This window comes from Pseudorasbora parva, chromosome 4 (assembly GCF_024679245.1).
Source record: "Pseudorasbora parva isolate DD20220531a chromosome 4, ASM2467924v1, whole genome shotgun sequence".
NCBI classification, from domain to species: domain Eukaryota; kingdom Metazoa; phylum Chordata; class Actinopteri; order Cypriniformes; family Gobionidae; genus Pseudorasbora; species Pseudorasbora parva.
In genome coordinates, this window is record NC_090175.1 from 12,102,228 (window position 1) to 12,121,725 (window position 19,498).

The window sequence follows — 19,498 nt, forward strand, 5'->3', positions numbered from 1 at the left end:
CTATTGGCTGCATCCAAAACCTGGAAAATGCTGCCTTCGGAGGACACATTTCAAGGCAGGAAGGCATCAAGCAACGTCCGAATCTAATGTTTGCTTCACTTCCTGTCTCCTGAGATACCTTCATCTGATCGATTTTTGAAGGCAGCATACATGTATCGTTCGCTGCCTTTGATATCCCACAATCCTCTGCTTTCCATTCAGTGACAGTTGAGCTTGGAAAATAAGATGGCGTCCGAAAGTTCCGTTGGCTGGTCAGTTTGTGTAAATGTATGTTTTTAGCCAATATTTTCCACTTCTGGTGTCATTTCTAGCCATCTGTCCATCATCGTCTAAAGCCCACCCTGATGGTTTCATTGGTCCGAACAGTTTCTGTTCAGGCATAATTACTCCTCTATGGATCAAGTCCAGACCGAACTGCCTGAGCTCAAATGTTGTGGGCGGGGCTGAGTACGGCTGGCATCCAGGCTAAGTACACACTGTAATATCAAACATTTTGTTATTGTTCCCTTCTTCTCAGGCTAAGTTTGATGCTGAGATGCCGAGTGAGACGGTCAGTAAGATTCATCTGGTGGATCTGGCAGGAAGCGAGAGGGCCGACGCCACCGGGGCCACTGGTGTCCGACTCAAAGAGGGCGGCAACATCAATAAATCACTGGTCACTCTGGGAAACGTCATCTCTGCCTTAGGTGAGAGGAACTGCTGTGCTCTATCGCTCCTCTTATATATGAACATGCAGATGAAAAGGCCAGAACTTTCTTGAACACAAATGTTCTGTCTTTATAGCTGATCTGTCGCAGGAAGGAGGGAACAGTCATTTGAAGAAGAAGCAGGTGTTTGTTCCTTACAGAGACTCAGTGCTCACATGGCTTCTGAAGGACAGTCTGGGAGGAAACTCAAAAACTATCATGATCGCTAGTAAGTGAGCAATCATGTGACACTCACAATCTTATTTATTTTAAAAGTTGAATTTTCAGCATCATTACTCCGGTCTTCAGCATCACATGATCCATCAGAAATCATTCTAATATGATGATTTGATGCTCAAGAAACATTATTTTCCTTAATATTTTTGTGGAAACCATGATAGAGTTTCCAGGATTTTTTGATGATCCAAAAGTTCAAAAGAACAGCATTCTTCTAAAAGATTGAAATCTTTTGTAACATAAATGTCTTCACTGTCACTTTTGGTCAATTTAACGCATCCTTTCTGCATATATATATATATATATATATATATATATATATATATATATATATATATAAAATCCTACTGACCCCAAACTTTTGAACCATAGTGTGTTATGTTGGCAACGATAACAAATAGAAACCGTATAGCGTTATACCATGAATACAAAGAGTATCTCTGAGGAATATCACTATTGTGACATCTCAGCATATTTTCAAATGTTTTTGTCCAGCTGTATCACCTGCGGACATCAACTACGGCGAGACACTGAGCACACTACGCTATGCTAACCGTGCCAAAAACATCATCAACAAACCCACGATTAATGAAGATTCAAACGTTAGACTTATCCGAGAGCTGCGGGCAGAGATTGCTCGGCTGAAAGCGCTGCTCGCACAGGGAACTCAGGTCTGAACGTCAACTTGACAATTGTTATTTACCATAAACAAATATGAGTCTTTTATGCCTTTAATGAATTTCCTAATAATGTTATTTTTGTCTTTTTCAGATAGCACTGCTTGATTCTCCCACAGCGCTAAGTATGGAGGAGGAACTGCATCATAATGAAGCCAGGGTAACATGCACCCTTTCTTAATCACATAGCAACAGTTCCTGTATGATCTCTCAGCTGATGCAGTCACATTGAATAAGCAGTTTCTAAATCTACTCATTGTCATACACTCAAGCCCATAATGTGGCTACATTTTTGCTAATACAGGGCTTGATGCATACTTTTTTCCTCAAGGATTGAAGACATGTAAGAGTGCATAAAGAGCTTCAGGGGTGCAATTTAAATGGACCAAATCATTTGTTTGTTCATAATAAAGGGATATGAGGAGATATTTGCAAGCAAAATTTGGTAAAATGGTATTTGCGCCCTTATTTAAAGGGGTACTTCAGCGCTGGGAAGATGAATCTGTTTTTAAACTGGGTCATCAATGCATTAGAAATGTGAAATTATTTTTGAATTTGGTGCCTTCTAGACTGAGAAAAGACAGAACATGTATTTTTGTCTCATGGGGATGAAAGACTACAATTCCCAGAATGCTTCGCTGCCCTGTGAGGCCATCCCCAAAGCCACCAACTTGATTACTGTGACTGAGTTAGAGGAAACACAACAATTAAAAACTGAACGTGTCTGTTCAATATAATGAGCAAGTCACCGCGCGAGTATCACAGCACTGAGCACTAACTGCACGAGTGATGAGAGCTGAGCTAATCGAGACTACACTAATGTAAGTTAAAAAACTTACATTGCTCACCATAGCTCCGTTTAAATGAGTGCCTGCAGCTGCTAGCTGAGCTGTCCCTGCAAGCTGAGTGTGATCTCCATCCCCCATGCGCGAGTTCAAAGCATGCGGAAATGGCTCCCTCTGCTGGCTGTAGTCTTTAGCCTTTGGGCAAACATTCCTCCTATGATGCAAATATCGTCAATTTGCATCATAGGAGGAATTTTTCCAGAAATCAAATGTATAAATCTCTTGTCTCAGGGGGATATGAGGGGGAAAAGCACAATCATTTGTATATACTCCAGGGTTTCTACTGATAGAAAGCCATATGCTAATCGCTGAAGTAACCCTTTAACGCCCAAAAAATGTCTTAACCGATTTTGCAGCTGACATGCGCATTCTCAGTAAATCAGCTGCACTACTTTCCACTCCCATCTGCACATTTATTAGATTGTAGCCGTACACAAATAATAAATCTGGCCCCTATTGGCACAAATGTGCGGTATTCATTTATCGTGTTTTTCTTAACTATACATTTATGTGGTGTTTTGGGGGATATGTGGTACTTTTTTTAACCTATTATATACCTATTATATCTTAATTATAAAGAAATTGTGTGTGTGCGTGCGAGTGTGAATATTTCTGTAAAATATTTTCAGATTTATGCCAAATATTAAAATTTTATTGAAAAATGTAAAATTAAAAAACATTTATTTTTTTCCTTTGCCCATTCGTTTTCAATGAAAATGAAGACCCTGAGTGTGACTTAAATTAAATTTTAAAAAAAATGTTTTAATACCGAACCAAACCTGTTTTTTTGTGTTTAGATAAGTAATTTAACAAAAGTCACAAAATCTCATGCCACTGAGATAAAGGGAAGCATTTTTTTTGAATGAGGTAAACATCAAATGGGTTCGAACAGACACCAAACACCATATGAAGAGTTAACCTACTTTTTATTACACATATATATATAAAGTGTGTGTGTTTGTGTGTGTGTGTGTGTGTGTGTGTGTGTGTGTGTGTTTGCTTGCACACACACAACTAAGTTTAGTCTGTTAAGCCTTGTAATAAATGACACGTGAAACTCAAATGTACGTTTTGTCAGGATATGAAACGACACTCAGTCTTGTGCATGTTTTTTCTGTGACAGGTGTTGGAGCTGACCAAGGAATGGACGAACAAATGGAATGAAACTCAGAACATCCTGAAGGTTTGTCGCAGTGATCACACAGCTGTCACACCAGCGGCTAATTTTTGCCACCTCATCCACTGAGGCAGACGTTGAGTGTTTATGACGTGTGTGTTGAACAGGAAGAAACTCTTGCTCTGAGGAAGGAGGGAATCGGAGTGATCCTGGACTCTGAGCTGCCTCATCTTATTGGGATCGATGATGATCTTCTCAGCACCGGCATCATTCTCTATCATTTAAAGGTAATGAACATTACAGAGTTTGTACAGTAGGCTCTAATTTTTACCTGCCACTGCAGCTAAATGTATTCATCAGTCTGTAGTGTACAGTAGAGTGTGTATTGAGTGAATGTGATTGATTGGTTTGTGTTTGTTTACAGGAGGGAAGGACATACGTTGGCCGTGATGATGCCACTAATGAACAGGACATCAGTAAGTTCACAGTCTTATGTGTTTTCGTTAACTCGGCTCTCTCTCCTTCAGTTCAGTTACTGTTAAATTATCATACTATACTGTCTTAATTTTTTTAAATTATTTGACTGGGTAACAGTCTCCAGTTTTGTTGTTGTCAGAGTATCCGAAGCATGAGCTGTAAAGGCTCCACCCTCTTCTGGAAAGGGGCGGGAGCAGTAGCTCATTTACATTTAAAAGGACACCCATAAAATAGTGGCAAATTTGACATGTTTAATAAATTATATGTTGGGGTATTTGGAGTGGAAACTTGTAAACATCTTGTAAAAAAGGACATGATAGGTCCCCATTAAAATGAAAAGAAAATAATTTTCCTGTCGTTCCAATTAAACATCTTGTGCATCATATCATGTAATTTATTCTAAAACATTTTGAATACATATGGTACTTTAGTTATATAAATGTCTTTTCATGTGAATCCCATCCTTAATTGAAAGTACAATTCTGTTTGCTGCCTAAATTCAACATCAAACTGAATTGTATTGAAATGTAGTTTTTGATTGGCACAACCCTGTTACTCTCGTTCATAAAGCCTGTGTAAGTGTTTTCTCTCCCTCTCTCTTTCTCTCTCTGCAGTTCTTCATGGTCTGGGTCTGGAGAGTGAGCACTGTCTGATAGAGAATCGCAACGGGACGGTCACTCTCATTCCTCTGAATAACGCTCAGTGTTCGGTCAATGGAGTTCAGATCATTGAGCCCTGTCAGCTCAACCAAGGTCACATATATAACCATTTCTCACATTGCAAACTAGAATCTTATAAAATAAGGATTCTCATTTTCTAAGGCAAGTCACCACAAGTGAATACAATAGACATCCCTATACAGTGCCTCCAGTAGTTTTTCGCGATCCCTCAATTCAACATAAACAGTCTTGCATAATTCGTAATTTCACCGTAAAATGATCACACAAATTAAAAAGCTCTCACAAAAAAAATTATAATTATCATATTGAATTATACCTTATTTAATTAATGTTTTAATGCATTATTTTCTTGAGGATACAGCATGAAACTTTCTCACCTGCAATCTTGTGTAAGTCCCAAGGCAAAGCAATTATTCTAATTTATTACACAAGAGTGTGGTTCAATTGTCTTGCAGTCCTATAAAACATGTAACTATATATCCTGTATACACTACCGTTCAAAGGTTTTGAGTCAGTAAGAATTTTGCATTAATTTGATCAAAAGTGACAGTAAAGACATTTGTAATTTTACTTAAGAATGCTATTTAAAATAAATGCTGTTGTTTTGAACTTTCTATTCCTCAAAGAATCCTGGAAAAAAAAAGGTTTTACACAACTGTTTTCAACATTGATAAATGTTTCTTGAGCATCAAATCCTCATATCAGAATGATTTCAGAATGATTATGCGACACTGAAGACTGGAGTAATGATGCTGAAAATTCAGATCACAGGAATAAATTACACTTTACAATATTCAAATAGAAAAGTTATTTTACATTTTAATTGTTTTTTTGTGTATTTTTAATTAAATAAGACACTTCTTCTAAAAACATTCAAAATTTTAACGGAAGTGTTAATCAGGTCAGGAGTTTTCAAACTGGGGTCCGGGGACCCCCAGGGCTCCTCCAGAATGTTCTTAGGGGTCCCCAGAATTTTTTTTGATAATTAAAAGATAAAGCAAAAATGGATCAAGTCTACCGACCAGTCTAACTGTTTAATTTCGAAACGTTTCTCACCTTGTTTGCCGTATACATACCTTTCAGAATTGTATATTTTTGCATCGTATCTTGCTAGTGAATTTTTCTCACTATAGTCCCCTTTATTTTTTTCACTGGGTTCGTAGAGCAGATTTCTTAATGCGGTACGCAAGCTGCTTACCAGTACATACATTTATTGTGAAAGTTGCTTATACAAGCAATTTTTAATTGAACACCTTCTTCAGGTTTAGACGTCCAACATTCAGTATATCCAATTTAAATTTGGAAACAATGTTGTATTTAAAACGTCACACTTACTATTTATCTAACAGTTTAAGTGTTTTTTTCATACATAAAAAACTATAGATGGATTTAAGGGGGTCCCCCATAAATTTGCATCATATTTGGGGGTCCTTGGCATCGTTAAGTTTGAAAACCCCTAAATCAGGTGAATAATACATGAACAACCCCCTCTGAAATAACCTTCAGACTAAATATAGGAATAAAACTAGTTTAAGTGGAGATTTGTGGTTCGGTGCAGGTGAAAAACTCATTTTGAGAAAATGGCCTTCAAAACAATTTACTGTAATTGAATTCTACTGATGCAAATAGATAAAATGTAATAAAGTAAACTCATGAATGTTTTGATTTTTTTCTTCCCCTTACCGTTTTTTGAAAGAAGACATGAATAGAATAGCCCAAAATCTCAACTGACCATTGCATGAAAAAGTACTAGGTTTGCTTTAGTGTCTTTCCTTGAACAGTGGTTTAATTAGTGCATTTTTGTTTCTCAGGTGCTGTCATTCTCCTCGGCAGAACCAACATGTTCAGATTTAATCATCCTAAAGAGGCGGCTAAACTACGAGAAAAGAGAAAGGTGAAAGAAATTCACACATGAGACTTGAGCATTAGTCACACGGTTGTTGAAGTTGGCATGTCACGGAAGTTGTCTTTTTTTCCCCTATTGTGACGTGTATCCGAGTCAAAATGCTTCCCGAACAAGAATAAATGTAGAGCAGGGCTTGATTTTGTCCATTAGGAATTGGTTGGATGATTGTGGTTTGCTATTGGTGGATCTCATGTGAGTGACAGGTAGGCCTGTCGCGATAGTCGATAAATCAATTAATCACACGATAAAAAAAATGACCTTGATCATTTTTCCGGCCGTGATAATTGCCATTTGCATGCTTTTTTTGTTTTCCTCGTCTCTCTCGTTGACTGCGCACGCCTCGTCCGTTTGGGGAGGTGTTTATTCTCGACGCGCAGACCGGGTGCGCTGTGATGAGACGCCATTCTCGGGCAGCAGATTCGTCTGGAACTCATGGCTCTTCAGTTGCGGAGCCACACGCAAAGCTACGAAATTTGACAAGCAAAATGGGGTTCGGCAAGCGAAATGGGGTCACGCGCACTCCACGGCGATGTCATTTTTGCCGCGCGCGCTCGAGCGGACGAGTCATGTATAAACGAGGCTTAAAGCTACACTGAAGTTTGATAAACGCAAGTTAATTCTTGAGTTCAATCTTTGTGTGCTAAAAAGGCACATAAGTTCCTGTAGAGATAGCAATACACATTCTCCTTTTTTTGCCAAATAAATGAAAAGCATGTCATGTCAATGTCTTCTCTCTTGCTGTATCAAAATATCACTGTCCTCAGAGATGGTCAAGTTCAGTTTGTGCATGATTAGGCTATGATATAACAATTTTTTTTATATACTGTTAACCGTGGGTTTTGTGAACCGTGGTGCCCCTAATATGCACCTAAAACACAATCATCCGTTGCAGTTTTCATCCATTTTATTTATTGTTTTTGGTACTTATTTAAATGCATTTTTTTAAACAGACTGAGAGTCCTTTTATTGTTTTTGGTTGTTTTGTTCATTTATTGTGGTTATTTAAAATGTTTTCCATTTTTAGTGTTAAATAGTCTTTAGAAATTAAAGTTTATTGATATTTGAAAAGGTGTACCTGCATTTTTATACCATTATTATTATTTTAGATGAAAATGGTTTATCGCAATAATTTCTTGGCCAATTTATCGTCCAGCAAAATTTGTTATCGTGACAGGCCTAGTGACAGGTTGCTCCGCCCTCATCATCAGAGAAGAGAAGAGAAGAGCAGAAAGAGCAAGGGGAAGTTATTTTGAATCAAGATTGAGGCACATGAATTAAAAACAATGATGTGGACGGATACATTTTTTATAATAAACACGGCAATATTCCATGCAACAAGAATTGTCAGTTTTGATTTCATGGTGACTTTAATGCTCTTCTTGTTCTCCAGAGCGGCCTCCTTAATAGTCTGAGCTTATCCATGTCGGATCTGTCCAAATCCTGTGAGAACCTCTCCACAGTCATGCTGTATAACCCTGGGTAAGCCATCCATCGCCTGTGTGTGCATACTTGTGCGTCAGAGCGAGTCGTATCTTCCTCCCCATGCCGCTTCCTCTTCCTCAGCCCTCCTCCCTCTCTTCCTTCCCAGGAGTCTCCTCTTCCCTCCTCTCTCCATCCTCCTCTCTCTTCATGCCCTCCGCCGCCATTGCTGGTACCGCTGATGCCCAGTGCATTAAAACAGCTGACAAAAACACTAATTCAAACCCCGCTTGCCAGATCACCAGAGATGTACGATGTATCAATCACCATTTTGCTATTTAACAATGCAGGATATTGCGCATAATTAAAAGTTTTCTTAAACAATTTCGTATTGGACAAATATTCAATAATGACCACCAACAGCCAATAAAATGTCATTTCAGTAAGATTTTAATGTATGTATTTTATTGTTTTAAATTAATACTTTTATTAAGAAAGGATGCATTGTATTGAGAAAAGGTGACGGTAAAGATATTTATAAGGTTTTAAAAAAGATTTATATTTCAAATAAGTGCTGCTCTTTTGATCTATTTTTATTCATCAAAAAAAAATACATTTATTATGATAATAATACATTTTCCTTGAGCAGCTAATCAGCATATTAGAATGATTTCTGAAGGATTATGTTTACAAGAAGAGGTGCGCCTATTTTTTGAGAGTGGTTCCAAATGTTGCACCATAATGATTGTGATTATTATAATGATATAATGATAATGATTTTAATCTAAATTATGTGGTTTGATTTGGCCAGTAATGGAGGAAAATAATAGTATTTTTTTTTACAATTCAAACGAGTACTAACATGTATGCATTAATTTTGCCGTACACATTTTAATGTTTGTATGCAAGTATTATTTTAGGTTGGACTAGGCTGCTCTAGTGAGAACACTTGTTTAGAAAAATAAACAAACGTAACCACATAGAAGATTTATCGGCTATATAAACGTTTTTTATGTATCAATGCCTCCCTAAAAAACATCAAAACGCATGTTGGCTGTTTGCATTGTCGGATGGATGTACAGTAAAAATGAGTTAATGATGGTTTTGTTGGTGAGGTTCTGATCTGCGAACACGCATGAAGATTGGCCCGTAAAACCCTTAGCGGTTGTGATGTCATGACGGATGACCAACCTGGGCGATGACTTACTAGACCAGGGGTTTTCAAACTTTATGATGCCAAGGACCCCCAAGTATGATGAACTTTTATGTGGGACCCCCTTCCTAAAATCCATCTATTTTTATTTAGGCATAAGAAAAAACATTTAAAACTGTTAAATTAAAACACAAAAACACATCAGTTGTGTGACATTATAAATACAAAATATGGTTTCCAAACTTAATAAATTGGCTATAGCCTACTTTAATGTTGGATGTAAAAACATAAAGAAAAATGATTTGTACAATAAATGTATGCAAGCAGCTTACGTACTGCATTACAACCCCAGTGAGTGAGATAAAGGGGACTCCGAAGAAAGATACAAAGCAAACATTTACAATTCTGGAAAGTAGCCTATGTACATGGCAAGAGAGGAGAGAAACATTTAGAATAAAACTGAATGTTTGGTAGACTTTATCCATTTTTGCTTTGTCTTTTTATTCTCTTAAATTTTCTGGGGACCCCTTAGAACCTTCTGGAGGACCCCTGGGGGATCCCTGGGACCCCAGTTTGAAAACCCCTGTGTTAGACTAACTTCATGACTCATGAATGAACGCCAACCACTCTCCATTTTTACACAACTACGTGTTTTTTGTTGTTGTTTTTTTTTTTTTTAAATAAAGTTGTTTATCATTTATTCTTTTGAATTTGTCGTTAAATATAATTAATTGAGACTAATAGCTAGGATTTGTGCAGCAGTATTTAGTAACATTTCCTCTTTCTGAACTTCTTCATGGCAGTCTCTTCACTGAAAAGGGTCCCATCTTTCTCAGGTAGAACCAAAGTACAACTAGTGTTGTTCTCATGTTAACTGTCGTGCTATATATATAATATTTAACATCAGTATTTGTGGGTTCAGTCTCTCACATCATCATCATCCTCATAACACTTTAGTTGAATGTGTGTTTCCATCTCTTTTTTTTAAAGTATTGTTTTCTGCAGCATGTGCTTTTAGTTGCATGTGACTGCTGGATGCTCATAATAATGCAGACCCTCATCCCAAGTGCTGGAGTGAGTTTGCTGTGGTGTGTTTGTGTGTGTGTATGTATGTGTGTGTGCTCTAAGGGTGGAAACTAATTATGTTTTATATGTCCCAGACTGGAGTTTGAAAGGCAGCAAAGAGAAGAACTGGAAAAACTGGAAACTAAAAGGTGTGCTTTTTTTATAATTTCAAAGTTTTTTTGTTAACATTAGTTAATTACATTAGGTTGCATGAACTAACGATAAGCAATACTTCTACAGCATTAATTAATCTTAATGTTAATTTCTACCTTTACTAATACAAACTTAAAATTCAAATGTATCTGTCAACATTAGTTTATGAAATAACATGAATAAAATGTATTTTTATTAACTAACATTAACAAAATGCTGTTAAAATATGTTAAAAAAGAGATCTTGTTTTAAAGTGTTTCCCAATTTTTCCAAAAAGGGCAATAAATGTATCTACAGTGCTATATCATGGTATATACTTTGCACATTATAACTAAAAATCATACAAAATACAGTTTTATGGATATGTAATTCCATTTCAATGGCCACTGGTTAATTTTGGGCCCTGGCCTGTCCAATCACCATCCTTCCCTTTGTTTTCTTTTGTGGTCCAGGCGGCTGATAAAAGAGATGGAGGAGAAGCAGAAGTGTGAGAAGGCGGAGCTGGAGCGCATGCAGCATGAGGTGGAGTCTCAGAGGAAGGAGTCCGAGCAGGTGCAGCTGCGCATTCGCAGACAGGAGGAGAGTCTGCGCAGACGCAGTCAGGACATCGAGAGCCGCCTCAGGGACCTGATCGCTGAGAAAGAGCGATTCCAGGTCAGGCTGCTGATCATGAAGTTGTCAATTATAATAACAAGACGATTATATTTTATTGCCATAATGGAGGAATTGTTGTGTTCTTCCCGCTCATAAAATCCTAACAGTTATTTCTCCACAAGGCAACACAAACTCATTAGTTTGTTCTTTGGTTAGCTAATCTAATCTCCAGCCGTTTCCACATTAAGAGCTGAAAATCACCTCAGACAAGAGTTTAAATCGGAAAAAACAATGCTTTCTTATGAACCATCTTTGAATGTTAAGGCAGACTTCTTTATATGCTATTGTCTGTTTTTATTCAGGAGGAGAGACACAGAGAGCAGAAGGACCAGGAACAGCAGAAGCGACTGCAAACGAAGCAGAAGCAGGAGGAGAAGGAGAAGGAGCTGCAGGAGGGAGATCTGGAGGAGGATAAAAAGACTCAGGCCCAGCGAGAGCGAGCAGAACAAACCGAGCTCTTCCGTGAGCTGGAGCGGCTCAAAAGAGAGCGCGAGGTGCAGGCCGTCAAACTCCAGCTGGAACGCAGGTGAAAAAACCTCAAGACTTTTACCTGTTGGTAATGCCTGACTTGGAAAATATTTTTTATAATATAACTAGTCTGAGAATTGCATATTAGTGTGAAGGCAATTCAGACCAAATTGCAAATAGATTTATTTAATATTTAAAAATTAAAAAATGTTTTTTTTTGTTTTTTTTTAACTTAACTACAAAAATAAAATGAATAATTGTATTAGTAGTTTAAAATATTTTATATTTATTGTTTAATTATTATAATAATTTAATAATTAAATTAATAATAGTAGTTATTTGAAAATGATATATGTTAAATGTTGTTTTTACACTTAGTTTGGTTCACAAGTAGTTTGGTTCGTTTGGTCCGAAGAAACAAAACATTTAGTTCTGGTCCGCTTAGTGTTCACATTGGCATTTTAACACAGAATCTAAAGATGCTAAACCTAAAGGTGTAGGGATACTTTCACAACCTGATCGGTCGGCTTTTATTACATATATTTCACAACGTAACTCACTGAAAATCCAAAACAATGCTGTGTGTGGGGCTAATCACGCTCAATGTATGTGCGTAGCTCACGTATGATGGTATTTTGACCAGCTGAGAACTTATAAAATGTGTAAAGGTGTCAAAGCAGCGGCAGGAATTCCTCCGTCACACACACAAACTAAGATCTGCTGCAAGGAGGCGCGGTTCTGATGCCTGTACCGAACTGTGATCGCAAATACGACAAGAATAAAACAGGAATGATTGAGCATTCTGTCCTTTTTAGGGTCACATCTTGTGACATCCCATTTTTGGTTCGTTTACATGTCTTTGGTCCGCGTTGCGTTCATATTTCAGTTGAGCTGCACAAGTGTTTCCGAGATCCATCTTTACAGCGGTCAGTCCATTTGTTTGGTGCGCACCAGGGTTCGGATGGCAGCGTTCACACTTATTCAAATGAATAAATTAAAGGAACTGTATGTAAGAAATGTATTTCAGTTTATCATAAAATATACCGCTCTACAGTCATTTAAAAGTGATTGCAGTACCAGTTTTGGTCACAATCCTACATACACTTCCTTTAAATAATAAACAATGAAATGCTATATTATTAAGATATCATATATTTATATTTACATTTTAGTTTAGTTATATTGACATTTTTATTACTATTTTTGAAACCGTGTCGGAATGAATGTCTTCCAGGCGTCTTGAGGAGCGAGAGAAGGAGCAGCTGAGTCTGGTTGGCCGTCTGGAGGAGCAGCTGAGGGAGCGCAGCGAGGAGACGGCCGCCCTGCTCACTCCGGATGAGGCACGGCGACTGGAGGAGGAGAGACGGACACTCACCGAGCTCAGGGAGGAGCTGCTCAGAGCCAAGGAGGCACGCATTGATGGAGAGGAGGAGAGCGGGGAGGAAGCTCGGAGGAGCGCGCAGGCACGCTATGAACATTTCAAGCAGACGCAGGTGGAAGAGCTGGGTTTGCTGGAGGAGTCCCTGATCCAGCAGAAGGACCGACTGGAACGGGAGGTGGCCAGTGAACAAACGTCTCTCGGCCTGCTGCTGCACACGCACAAGGACAAACAGAGACAGGTAGAGCTGTCCGGATTTCAAAAGCACACTGAAACCAGAGGAAAGCACATTTGTAACTTTTTGAATAGGTCTATTATTTGGGGATGTAATTGTTTATCATATAGAGTCTCATCTTTAGAGGGTTAGTTACCCAAAAATGAAAAATCTGTCATTAATTCCTCATCCTCATATCGTTCGACACCCGTAAGACCTCCGTTCATCTTCAGACACAGATGTAGATATTTGTGTTGAAATCCAATGGCTCAGAAAGGCCTTCATTGACACCAATGTAATTTCCTCTCTCAAGACCCATAAAAGGCACTAAAGACCTATAAAGTGGGTCACACACTGAATGAGAAGCACAAACATTGTTAATTTATACTATGGGGATGTTGAATGCTTGAATCTGATGGGTTGAAGAATGTTCTAAGATATACAGTTATTTTCAGGGAAACGCTAAAGTAGTTCAAGGCAGGTCTTGAATGCATTACAGTTTCGTATCACCTCGCCAAAAGATTTCAGTTATTTCAAAGGTCCTTTCAGTCTACAATAGCAAAACAACCAAAAATAATATATAGTATATAGTAATATATAGTAAATAAGAGGATAAAAATTACAATAATTTCCATGTTTTTTTTGCCACAAAATTAAGTTTTATTATGTATGGAAAGCACATAAATGTCTCCAACTCAAACAAACACACACACACCCAGTAAACCCAGCCCAATCTGCTGGCGATTTGATTTCGCCCTGCAGCTCAGGCTGGAAACCTGTACATATTTCTATTTCTATCCTGCTTCTGTTACAATTTTCTGGGGACCAATCACAAACCGGTTTATCCACCTGCCTCGCTATTGTCGGGTTTAACACAATGACGGATAGAGAAGCGATGGATCGTTGGTCTGATTAGTTGAAGGACTGTCCAATTGCATACAGAGTCCGTTGATCAAGCCAGTAAAACTACAGAGCGGACTCCCTAGACCAATGTTCAATCTTAAAAGATTGAGCTTGATCTGGTGAGAGCCAGACAAGTATGGACACACACTCTCACAGAAACATGTGGTCTGACAATTTTATCTGAAAAAAAGTCTATCAACTTAAAAGCTACATGACATTTCTCACTAGCGAGGTAATAACGGCGCTGTTCTTTAAACAGACATATGTACCGTTTTGCTATTAGTAGAGCCTCTTAATCTCTCTCTCTCTCTCTCTCTCTATCTATCTATCTATCTATCCATCCATCTATCTATCTATTGCTCTCTAATAACTACATTAATCTGCCATCAGTGGCTGAAGCCTCTGTTACTAGCTCTAAAATTACTTATTGCAATTAGCAACAGAGGTTTAAGAAATGAGTCCTAAACACGAGTGTTTTAAGGACAAAAACATGACATTTCATGTCATCTGATCAAAGAACCGTGAATCAACACAATTAGTGTAGCCCTATTCCTGACACAAATTACTAATATGAGTTATAATAAATACTTCAAATGTGAGTAAAAAGAACTTTAAAACCAAAAGAACCCAAATCAAATCAAGACTATATTTTAAAATCGAATCGGATCTAGAGATTCAGTGCGTCTCATCCTGTTCTCCTCAGGTCCGTGACATGATGGAGCGTGGCGTTCAGGACGTGTCCTCTCTGGGTCAGGAGGAGGTTCTGATCCAGCAGGCCGAACACAGGCTGCAGTTTAAAGAGAGACAGCTCCTATATCTCCGTGAGAAACAGCTCCCCTCTGTCTCCGAGGAGCGACAGAGAACCAGAGAGCTCCTGGAGAGAGTGAGAAGCGGAAGAGGCTCTTCTGGTTTGGACAGAAGTTCAGAAGAAATGGACAAAGAACTGGACGAGACTCTGTATCAGGTAACACTCGGAAAAAACTGGTCAGTCAGGTGGTCTGTTCCTAACACTACTTGGCCAAAACAGCTGCATTGTTTTTGGTATTTCATATAACTTTAACTTGTGAAAAACTTAACTTAAATCTTACAAAAATTTGAATTGTTGTCTTAGTACTAAAATGTCTAAAACTGAAATAAAAGTAAAGCTAAATAGAAATGACAAAAGCATAAAATTACTAAAACTCAAATTAAATTAAAAACGGACAAATACAAGCTAATTCAAAATATTGAATACTATAATAGTGTAAAAATGATACCAAATAACACTAATATTGCTTTTAAATATTTTTGTGAATTTAGAAACAGTTCAGCTTTTTTCAAAACTGTCTAGCTTGCGCATTATTTTTGTCCAATGAATAACGGTTTGAAGTTCATTGAAATGAATCAAAACTGATTGACCAAATCATTTGAGCCATTATTCTAGTTTTCCTATAAATCCCAGCATGATATTTTAGAAATCTCCTCTGCCATTTATAGTAGAGACATGAATGATAATACTTCACATTGTGCAGGTGGTTTAGAAAATACTTATTATTTTCATATGCCTGATGATAAAATAGGCAAAACAATTCCTGTACAGCAAGATACAAGAACTCAAGATTTAAACCTTAAAGGGTTAGTTCACCCAAAAATGAAATTTATGTCATTAACTCCTCCCCCTAATGTCGTTCCACACCCGTAAGACCTCCGTTCATCTTCAGACACAGTTTAAGATATTTTAGATTTAGTCCAAGATATTCTGTCTCTCCATTGAAAACGCATGCACACTATACTGTCCATGTCCAGAAAGGTAATATAAACATCATCAGAGTAGTCCATATGAGACATCAGTAGGTTAATAAGAATCTCTTGAAGCATTGAAAATACATTTTGTTCCCAAAATAACAAAAACTACGACTTAATTCAGCATTGCATTCTCTGTCTTTTTTTTTTTTGCAGGTTGAGAAGGAGCTGGAGGAGAAGGAAGAGCGTTTGTCTCAGTACAGCGCGAGCGCAGAGCAGTTGCAGCAGCTGCAGCAGTCGTACGAGTTCACTGCAAACGTGGCCCGGCAGGAGGAGAAGGTTCGCAGAAAGGAGAAGGAGATCCTGGAGTGGAGGGAGAAACAGCAGCGGGAGGCCCTGGAGCAGGCGGTCGCGCGTTTGGAGAGGAAACACTCGGCCTACCGCAGGAGCCTCAGCCTGGAGCCGGACACTGAAGGACCCCGCAAGAGGTCACAGTCCGCACATGGACAGAGCACTTCCAGATTTACAGGAACACAAGACCTGGACCAGGACAGGTGTGGAGTTGTTTTGTAATAGCACACTAGCACAGAGGTTTTCGTTTTCAAACTTTTTGATGCTTAGTACCCTAAAATACGATGATCCTCTTGTGGGACCCTGTTTATAAATATAAAGGTAGCTGAGCTGTGTATTTTTCATGTTTAAAAAAAATACATTTATACTGTGAAAAAATGATTATTCATTAAATATACAGAAAAATAAACCACTCATAAGCATCAAGATTCATCAAGACAATTTATGTTTACATATTTATAAAACAAAACAAATAAATGTAAAATAATTCAGACATGAAATATAGCATCCTTAAATTATATATTTTTAATAAATAAAAAATATTTTAAACCCTAGGACCCCTTTTTGGCCCCCAGGGGTCTTTATAAATGAATGCGATAAACCCGGAGGTCTTATCCTCATGATTTTATCATGAATGTTTCTCAGGATGGAGCGAGAGATTGCCCAGCTGAAGCAGAGGATCAGTGAGAGTGAAGGAAGTGTGCGGAGTCTGAGTGTGAGCGGGGAGGACAAGAACAATGTGAACCAGTCGCCTGTCAGCCCCATACAGACCCTCCCCACCGTACTGTCTATAGGAGACGAGAGGTGCGCACACTGATTAATGCTCTCAAACAGGCACTGTGTAGTAAAGACTAACTGCTTGGTTGTGATTTGGTTAGTAAGTAATGACAGAACTTTTATTTTTGACTGAATTGTTCCTTTAATCAGTCATTTCTTCCTCAGGATAAGTGCGTATATTGAAGAAGAGGTGCAGCGGAGGCTGCAGAAACTGAACCTGCTGAACAGAGAGAATAACAACACACTCTCGCTGTCCTCAGACTCACTGCAGGTAAATGACTACAGCTCCCACAGGCACTCACTTTAAACTGCAACAGCCATAGTCTGGACACTAAGAATTAAGGCCAATAATTAATTATAAAAATCTCCAAAAACTTTTTTTTTTCTTCTCAAACTTTTGTTTTGTGTGTAAAAACTATATATATATATTGCAAAATTAAGTTTTTACTCAAAAAAAGTATATATTTATAACAATATCAAGTTATTGCGCCCTCCCAGGATTCTCTCACTTAAAAAAAAAAAAAATTCACACAAGGCTTCAGGGGCGTCGCACACCGGACGCAAAGCTCAGCGCCGGACACGCACATTATATAGGCCTACGCGCAGGCTCAGTTTTGAATCCACTTCTGGCAGAAGCGCTGCACGATATGTGCATCTTGTAGCACAGGATGAAATCAGTACATTGGCGCTCTGATTTTGAACAACTTCCTGAGTCGCCGCATACAGGTGCCGAATGCCGCCTCCGGTGTGTTCACTCATTGAAAATAATGTGTTTGAATTTTAAAGACGTGGCACGGTGCTGTAATTACTTTTGTATGACCTGGCAATAAATGTGTAGGCCTATATAATGTTTATATATATATTAGTATTCTAGTATCCTTCTCATGGCCATTTAAGTGAGTTATGTCTCTTATTTGGCCAATTTTTTCTTCTAAGCACTCAAATTAAAAACTGAAATAAAAAACAAAGCTAAATAGATATGATAAAATAAATAAGTAAATTGTCAAATGATAAAAGCACATCAAATTAATAAACTAAAATTAAAATGAAAACTGAAAACGTAAAAATAAAAACGTATTCAAGATGTTATAAATGCTATAAACGTATGTATATTAATGATACTACAAATAACACTGGTGTGTGTTATCCTGTACTGTTTTTTACTTTTACGTATTTACTTACCACTATTTCCTTCTGAAAATCGAGTAATTTCTGCCGTAACTGCTATCTCACAACCAGAGAAAAATAATGATAAACCAATAATAAATACAGTATTCAGTGGAAAACAATTCAGTTTAATTGGTTATAATCGTTTGTCCCACTCAAGAATACTTGACCATGCAGAAATGCATTATGTTCAAATGTTGTCTTTAGATTGTAGATCATAACTTGTTCTCATTATTCTATTAGAAACGTGTACATGCTATTGTAAAAGCCTCTTTCTGTTTGGTTTGGATGCTTAAAAACTTTTTTTATTTTTTTAATCTGGGCCAAACTGAAAATATATAAAATATATAAATATACAGTATTTTTATTTTTACACAATTTCTTTAACATTTTATCCACAGAGATTTCTGTGCAGGCACACTTTCAGTTTAAATAGTTGAATTTCATCCTTGTCATGCTCAAGAGATGCATTAAACGCACAGGATTGTTCTTGGCACCAACGCGGTTGTTTAACTCCACAGGAGGAGGAGCAGGATAGTGACAGTAGCTCTGTTAGATTGACAGATGAGGTAAGCACAGGCCTCAGCCAATCAGCACCAGCCGAGCTGGCTGTGGTTTGCATGGATCCAGTCTTAATAATTTGCCTATTTCTCACAATCTCTGATGCCAGTAGATTGGGTCTATCCTCTGCGGTTTTCCACTTTGGGGTGCTTTTAAGGGAGGAAACATTCGGAGTATGGGTTACCATACTTGGCCTTCACATGTCACTTTCACTTTGGGAGCATGCAGCCTGCCCACTGATGTCTTGCATAGGCGCATTTCATCTGTTGCTGCAATGAAACTGTTTGTTGTTATTGCTACCTCAATAGCTCACTGTTTCCATCCAGTCGCCAGGATTTTGCCAAGTAAGACATGTTCCTGGGTCAAAATGTCTCCTGTCCAAAAACATAGTCAGTCCTAGCCATAAACCTACCCCTACCTATTAACCTATACCTACAATCAGAGGGAAATTAACATTGATGTAGAAGCACCTAGTCCTGGTTGTAAGCCTAAACTTGACATTAACTATAAACTTGTCTCTCAAATCTGATTGGTTGATTGGAATGTTGTGCCAGGATCAGCAAAGGTGTTGATCCAAGAACATGTACCTATTTTTATGCACATTTTAGCATAAAAATTCTGGATGGAAACGCCAAAATGCGCATAAATTCTAAGTGGATGTGATTAGATAACTGGATTAACCAGCGGACCAATCGCATCGCACAACATCTCAGATGTTGGTTTGGTTTGGTCGTTCTGAAATGCATAAGCCAAAGTCTGTCATCAGAATGACTTTGAAGCAGTGCTTTATTCACAAATGTTTTATGTGATATTCCAATTTAATTCCAAGTTAGAACATTGGATGGAAACATGGCTATTCATGGGAAATGACAAACAAGTGCTTGCTTA

General features: G+C 38.0%; 1 protein-coding gene across 5 annotated transcripts in view; it reads left to right on the forward strand.

Moving 5' to 3' along the window:
- kif16ba (kinesin family member 16Ba) overlaps nt 1-19,498 on the forward strand; it is a 33,417-nt gene that overhangs the window by 11,365 nt on the left and 2,554 nt on the right. For 2 of the 5 annotated variants that reach the window (XM_067440922.1, XM_067440923.1), the window contains exons 8-26: nt 518-686; nt 784-915; nt 1,419-1,594; nt 1,695-1,760; nt 3,569-3,628; nt 3,730-3,849; nt 3,987-4,038; nt 4,654-4,791; nt 6,531-6,613; nt 8,016-8,104; nt 10,001-10,033; nt 10,358-10,411; nt 10,868-11,069; nt 11,372-11,595; nt 12,772-13,156; nt 14,736-14,996; nt 15,971-16,308; nt 16,751-16,909; nt 17,048-17,153. In XM_067440922.1, the coding sequence (XP_067297023.1) occupies nt 518-686; nt 784-915; nt 1,419-1,594; nt 1,695-1,760; nt 3,569-3,628; nt 3,730-3,849; nt 3,987-4,038; nt 4,654-4,791; nt 6,531-6,613; nt 8,016-8,104; nt 10,001-10,033; nt 10,358-10,411; nt 10,868-11,069; nt 11,372-11,595; nt 12,772-13,156; nt 14,736-14,996; nt 15,971-16,308; nt 16,751-16,909; nt 17,048-17,153 (2,847 nt within the window). Of the gene's footprint in view, nt 1-517; nt 687-783; nt 916-1,418; nt 1,595-1,694; nt 1,761-3,568; nt 3,629-3,729; nt 3,850-3,986; nt 4,039-4,653; nt 4,792-6,530; nt 6,614-8,015; nt 8,105-10,000; nt 10,034-10,357; nt 10,412-10,867; nt 11,070-11,371; nt 11,596-12,771; nt 13,157-14,735; nt 14,997-15,970; nt 16,309-16,750; nt 16,910-17,047; nt 17,154-18,570; nt 18,619-19,498 lie in introns of all 5 variants that reach the window. The other 3 variants (XM_067440920.1, XM_067440921.1, XM_067440924.1) reach the window with 3 other exon arrangements.